Raw genomic sequence first — 6,892 nt, forward strand, 5'->3', positions numbered from 1 at the left:
GGGTGGTGGGGTTGTAAAGTTTTTTTTAAAGGATATGCATGTATGTATGTATATGTACACATATATACACTGCTCAAAAAAATAAAGGGAACACTAAAATAACATCCTAGATCTGAATGAATGAAATAATCTTATTAAATACTTTTTTCTTTACAGTTGAATGTGCTGACAACAAAATCACACAAAAATTATCAATGGAAATCAAATTTATCAACCCATGGAGGTCTGGATTTGGAGTCACCCTCAAAATTAAAGTGGAAAACCACACTACAGGCTGATCCAACTTTGATGTAATGTCCTTAAAACAAGTCAAAATGAGGCTCAGTAGTGTGTGTGGCCTCCACGTGCCTGTATGACCTCCCTACAACGCCTGGGCATGCTCCTGATGAGGTGGCGGATGGTCTCCTGAGGGATCTCCTCCCAGACCTGGACTAAAGCATCCGGCAACTCCTGGACAGTCTGTGGTGCAACGTGGCGTTGGTGGATGGAGCGAGACATGATGTCCCAGATGTGCTCAATTGGATTCAGGTCTGGGGAACGGGCGGGCCAGTCCATAGCATCGATGCCTTCCTCTTGCAGGAACTGCTGACACACTCCAGCCACATGAGGTCTAGCATTGTCTTGCATTAGGAGGAACCCAGGGCCAACCGCACCAGCATATGGTCTCACAAGGGGTCTGAGGATCTCATCTCGGTACCTAATGGCAGTCAGGCTACCTCTGGCGAGCACATGGAGGGCTGTGCGGCCCCCCGAAGAAATGCCACCCCACACCATGACTGACAACCGCCAAACCGGTCATGCTGGAGGATGTTGCAGGCAGTAGAACGTTCTCCACGGCGTCTCCAGACTCTGTCACGTCTGTCACATGTGCTCAGTGTGAACCTGCTTTCATCTGTGAAGAGCACAGGGCGCCAGTGGCGAATTTGCCAATCTTGGTGTTCTCTGGCAAATGCCAAACGTCCTGCACGGTGTTGGGCTGTAAGCACAACCCCCACCTGTGGACGTCGGGCCCTCATACCACCCTCATGGAGTCTGTTTCTGACCGTTTGAGCAGACACATGCACATTTGTGGCCTGCTGGAGGTCATTTTGCAGGGCTCTGGCAGTGCTCCTCCTTGCACAAAGGCTGAGGTAGCAGTCCTGCTGCTGGGATGTTGCCCTCCTACGGCCTCCTCCACGTCTCCTGATGTACTGGCCTGTCTCCTGGTAGCGCCTCCATGCTCTGGACACTACGCTGACAGACACAGCAAACCTTCTTGCCACAGCTCGCATTGATGTGCCATCCTGGATGAGCTGCACTACCTGAGCCACTTGTGTGGGTTGTAGACTCCGTCTCATGCTACCACTAGAGTGAAAGCACCGCCAGCATTCAAAAGTGACCAAAACATCAGCCAGGAAGCATAGGAACTGAGAAGTGGTCTGTTGTCACCACCTGCAAAACCAGTCCTTTATTGGGGGTGTCTTGCTAATTGCCTATAATTTCCACCTGTTGTCTATTCCATTTGCACAACAGCATGTGAAATGTATTGTCAATCAGTGTTGCTTCCTAAGTGGACAGTTTGATTTCACAGAAGTGTGATTGACTTGGAGTTACATTGTGTTGTTTAAGTGTTCCCTTGATTTTTTTGAGCAGTGTATATATATATATATATATATATATATATATATATATATATATATATATATATTTGCAGGGGGGAACAAAACATATGAGGGATTGGAAGTGATGCAGACAATTACATTGATGGAAGTTACAATCTATCTGCAATATTAAAGCTGATCTACCCCCCAAAAAAAAAAAAAAAAAAAATAAATAAATAAATAAATAACTATACAATAACAAAATAATAATAAAAAATAATAATAACAATGCCTTACTGTACGTCATGGAATTTTTTGTGAAATAGAACCTATTTTTAAAACCTCTTATGAAGTTGGTTTTGAAGCATAAACTGGGAATGTTATATGTTTTACTGATATTATGATTGTCTGTTTGTTTCATATCTGCAAAGTAGTTAAAACGCTGTCAGAAATGTGTTCATTTGCAGGTAGATGTGTGTTCATTTACATGTAGAAATGTGTTCAACATCCACTGAAGTAGCTAGCAAGTTTACTAGATAGCTACAGTAGTTGCCTTGCTAACCAAACAAACAGACTTGCTAGTTTAGCTAACCAAACCATCAGTCCTAGCTTGCTATTATGCAAATTGAATTCAATTCAATTCCAATAATTCAATTCCAATAATGTTTTTAAATCAAATTTTCAAAAGCAGCTCAAAACATAGAACATGTAAGAATGAACTATAGCCATTGAATTCTACCGTGCTGATATACTGTGCGTTATAGGGAAATAATGCAGACTCTAGAACAGTGCCGATTTTTTTTTCATGAGCATGGCCTTATTTCTATTACAGCATATTGGATGACTCTCATTCATATTCCATTCACCCAGTTCAATGTAACAGCGATAGGTTTAAGCTACTACATGATACTTGAATTTTCCCTACACCCATCATGAGGTTGATACAACCTAGCCTATTAATGAAAGTTTACAACGTAGGTGCACACAGGTCAAGACAAATTTGAGGTGACAGACAGTGACATTGAATACAGCCTTGCACACTCTTGCCTGCACCTAGCTGATATAGGGTGTAATCATTAGTCCAACAGTTGCAAATGAGAGTTTCTATTGGACAAATTCAGGTATGTTTATCCCCATTTTGTTCCGTTTGCTTCTGTTTTAGAAATGTTTTTCAACAGAATCGGCTGAATGAATACACCCCTGTTCACGCTCATAACAGCCACATTGTATTCCTTATCTTCCCTTCGCTTGTGGACTTCAATGCACAACACATCAGTTGTATGTGACCAGGCGAAAAAACCGTTCCAAGCCAAACCGCTACACACAGCCTACATTGTTGTCACCATATAAGCTAAAGTAACGTCATAGTCAGCATAGCTAATAGAACTAATATGTTAGTAAACCCGCTACAATCATGCAGTAACGTTAGTGTAGTCAGTAAGCAGTTACACCGGCGGGCCCTGGTGGCAATAAATTAGTAATACCAAAAGCTTACCTTGACTTGGAAGAGTTCCAGTGTTGTGTTGGAAAGTCATAGCCAGCTAGCTAAAATAGCATCCCTCTAAGCAGGGTGTTTCAGTAGGCTAAACTAGTTAGCTGCATTTGCTAGCTAAGTAAGTGAAACTGAAAAAACTCTCTCTCTCTTGCTTCTCCTTCATTTTGGAAGAAATTAATTTGTTTAACTATTCAACTATTGTCTTTCTCTCTCTTTGAGTCAACTACTCACCACATGTTATACACTGCAGTGCTAGCTAGCTGTAGCTTATGCCTTCAGTACTTGATTAATTATCTGATCCTTTGATTGGGTGGACAACATGTCAGTTCATGCTGCAAGAGCTCTGATAGGCTGGAGGACGTCCTCTGGAAGTTGTCATAATTACTGTGTAAATCTATGGAAGGGGGTGAGAACCATGAGCCTCCTAGGTTTTGTATTGAAGTCAATGTACCCAGAGGAGGACGGAAGTTAGCTGTCCTCCGGCTACACCATGGTGCTACCCTACTGAGTGCTGTTGAGGCTACTGTAGACCTTTGCAAAATAGTGTGTTTTAATCAGTTATTTGGTGACGTGATTATATTTAGTTTAGTTTTATCTAAAAGGGATAGCTTTTTAAATGTTTTACCATTTTTATTTTTATGAAATTCACTGAGGTTGTCCTTCCCTTCCTCCTCTGAGGAGCCTACACTGCTCTAGAATGCCCTTCAAGCCAATCAGAAACGAGTATTCAACAATGCCATGGTATAACCATGAAATGAAGTGAGAAAGTTAAATAGCTTCAGAGATACACTCACTTGATTGAGGATTTCCAGCCACTCCTGCCATGGCATGCTGACCCATTTGCATCTGCCCCATGCCACCCATGGGCGCACCAGGTGGCCGAGGCCCCATACCGATGCCCCCTGGAACCCCTGGAACACCTGTGAGATTTGTCAGGGCATTCATGGGATCTGGAAGAGGGGAGGCAATATGTACATTTACACCTGGGCAGTGGCATGTGTAGCAATGTAGATATTCTTCTGAATGTATTTTAGTAATGGAGAACATGTTTTGCATAATAACAACACAACTCACCTGGACCTCCTCCTTGCGCCTTTTTATCTGCAAAACAAAACATAGTCCATTACGTAACTCGACAGAATAGCTGTCTTGAAAAATATGAACGTGAGCTAGACATACATAGCAGATAGAAAAAGTATGTGGGGTACTTACGAATGTCTCTGAAGTGAATGATCAACCTGGCTACCAGGGACAAGTATTCTTCCTGTTCAGAAGTAAACAACAATACCCTTATTAGATGAGAAATGGCCATTATAGTAATTACAGTTACTCATATTCAATGTTACAGAGTGTTGTCTGATGATCCATGATGAGGTTACTAGGTGTGTGTAAATTAAAAACATTCACTCACTCTAGATTTGGCTTTGACATAAACATGGTTCTCCATATCATTGCTGGACTTTGTGTGTGCAGTCCCAGCCTTTCTTATCGCCTCTTCACTGAAAAAGAGGAAGCGATTCAGATAGATTTTGCCAGCTGTATTTCGCTAGCAACACATGCCAATGATATTAGCTACATTCCTGGCAGATGAAGTGCATTTTATTCCAAGTGAGGCCAAGCAGGAATGTCACCGCGGTTTGTGTTGTAGCTAGCATCTCGCTAACTAACATTAACTAAAGTTAGCTAACTACATAGCAGGGGCGGATCCAGGAACACAGATTCTATGGGGACAGTCGAGTGGAAAAAGGCTACAGAGACAAGCGGGAACAACAGGAACTTCTGTTATGAGTGTGGGGATTCACTGCCGCTACCTAAGCTGCAGAAGACAGTCTTCTGTTTTGAGCTGTGAGGAATGGAAGAGGAAAAAGAGGAAGAAGGCGTTGAAGAGAATGAGGAAAGCAGAGGTTGAATTTGATGAAGATGCCGATAGAAAGGGAGATGGGGGGTGAAGAAGACTGATGTCAAGTACAAACAGAGTGAGCAGTACGCTAAGTCGAATGCTGGAGGTGAAATGGAAGTGAGTGATGGCGAGTGAAGTGAAGTGGAAGGTGTGGTGAAGAGGTCGGAGCCCGCACCTGGCATCGATGGACATGATAAAGAAGAATCTGGTCCAGTAGGAGTGAGATTTTGCCTTTTGGTGGATCCATTTGTGGTTTCAGGGTGGGTGGAAAAGGAGTTGAGTCAGTGAAGGTAACACGTAGTGGGCTTGTGATATTTGTGTGTGTTTCTTCCAACCAGAAGGAGCAGGCGCTCCGTGTCACGCAACTACTTTGTTACAGGTGTCAAGCTTATAGGCATGTGGCAGCAGTGTGTAGGAGGGAAGTTCCTAGGTGGGAGAAGTGTGCAGAAAATCATGAGACTGTGTAGTATTGGGGAAATAAGCAGTATGTGCTAATTGTAGGGGTGGACATTGTGCTGGAGATCAGAAGTGTCCGGTTGAGAGGCGGGTTGAGGTGGCCAGAGTCAGAGTATGGGCAGAGGGTGTCGTATGCTGAGGCAGTGAAAAAAGTAGAGGAAGATGGATCAAGGGTGAGGGATCCTGAGAGAATCCCTGTGAATAGTAGATCTGTGCCAGCACAGAGGGATAGGTCAATGAGTGATATATGCTTCAGTAAGGTTTGATTCTAAGCGTTCATAGCTATGGTTATCAACTGTACAGCAGAGATGGAACGTAAGTCACATAAAATAGATTTGGTGGCAGTGGCAGAGAAGTATTTGGGGGTACGAAATTTGACTTCAGAAGAGTTACAGGGCATGTTGAGTGGTGGTGTCCTGTCCTCGCAGGCCGTTGTCCTGGGGTAGGGCCAGATAGGGTTAAATAGTGGAATAGGGTGGTGGGTTTAAATTAGTGTTGGTTATTTCATTTTGTGGATCAAATTATAACGGTTTATATCCCAGTCTTGTTGGTGGCGGTAATGCAACATCAATTGGATGCCAACCGCCGTTAAACCTCTCCGAAGTTACATAGCAAACAAAGCAAAGACAGCGAAGGCTAGCTGGCTAGTTTAACTAACCTTTAGCTGAAAGCCCAATTAGCTAAACGTCTCAAAACGTATCGAAAAAACTGTAATTAGCTAAGTCTTTATGGCAAATACCAATACGGACACATGTAGCTAACTGCATCAACCCCGATGACGCTTGGCTTACGGCCTCATATCAAGCATGTTTCATAGCTAGCTGGCTAGTAACCTGAGCAGCCGCTTATGGGCTGATCCATCATGCCCACTAGCGGCTGCCCAGGCTAGCTGGCTAACTGCTAACTTGTTAGCTTTTAGCGCTGACTGAAGTTGTGGTGAGCTAGCTAGCCACTGTAGTGATAATAGCGGAGTAACTAAAATATTACAAACAATGTTAATAAAACAAAATTGTCTCACATTTGTGCAACAACTTTCTGTCGGAATGCAGGGCTTCTCCAGTCGCTATCTGGTCCTGGGACCTCCATTGCAGACGTCTTCTTCTTCGTGTGAATTTTCGGCACACTAGACGCTGTGTTGCGTATTGCTGCCTTTGGCAGGTCGGAGTGCGGATTGCACATTCTGGTCACAAGAAAATGGGAATGGGGAAATCTTAAATTACACTACCATCTAACCCTGCACCTATACACTATCCCCCCAAAACCACCACCCATCCCAATACTTGGCCCTAAATGATCCTACACCAGGCTGTCGACCTGGGAGGATGAAACCCCTTCTCTCAACTTCCTGTACATCTTCTGCACTAAAACCTCTTACACCCAAAATATTTATCTGCTGCTGCAACCTTGGACAGGAAAAGGCGCAACGCTCGCTCACCATAAAAATACGTAGTTTTATTAGAC

The 6,892-nt window shown here is 43.5% G+C and overlaps 1 protein-coding gene across 1 annotated transcript in view; it reads right to left on the reverse strand.

Moving 5' to 3' along the window:
• The window catches only part of LOC121582566 (mediator of RNA polymerase II transcription subunit 15), a 41,657-nt gene extending 35,011 nt beyond the window's left edge, over positions 1-6,646 (reverse strand). Inside the window, exons 1-5 of the mRNA XM_045225459.1 lie at positions 6,450-6,646; positions 4,487-4,574; positions 4,288-4,339; positions 4,150-4,176; positions 3,870-4,025 (exon numbers count right to left, since the gene is read on the reverse strand). Coding sequence (XP_045081394.1) covers positions 3,870-4,025; positions 4,150-4,176; positions 4,288-4,339; positions 4,487-4,574; positions 6,450-6,610 — 484 coding nt within the window. The 5' untranslated portion in view covers positions 6,611-6,646. The remainder of the gene's footprint in view (positions 1-3,869; positions 4,026-4,149; positions 4,177-4,287; positions 4,340-4,486; positions 4,575-6,449) is intronic.
• Positions 6,647-6,892: the final 246 nt, after the last annotated feature.

This window comes from Coregonus clupeaformis, chromosome 15 (genome assembly GCF_020615455.1).
Source record: "Coregonus clupeaformis isolate EN_2021a chromosome 15, ASM2061545v1, whole genome shotgun sequence".
NCBI lineage: Eukaryota > Metazoa > Chordata > Actinopteri > Salmoniformes > Salmonidae > Coregonus > Coregonus clupeaformis.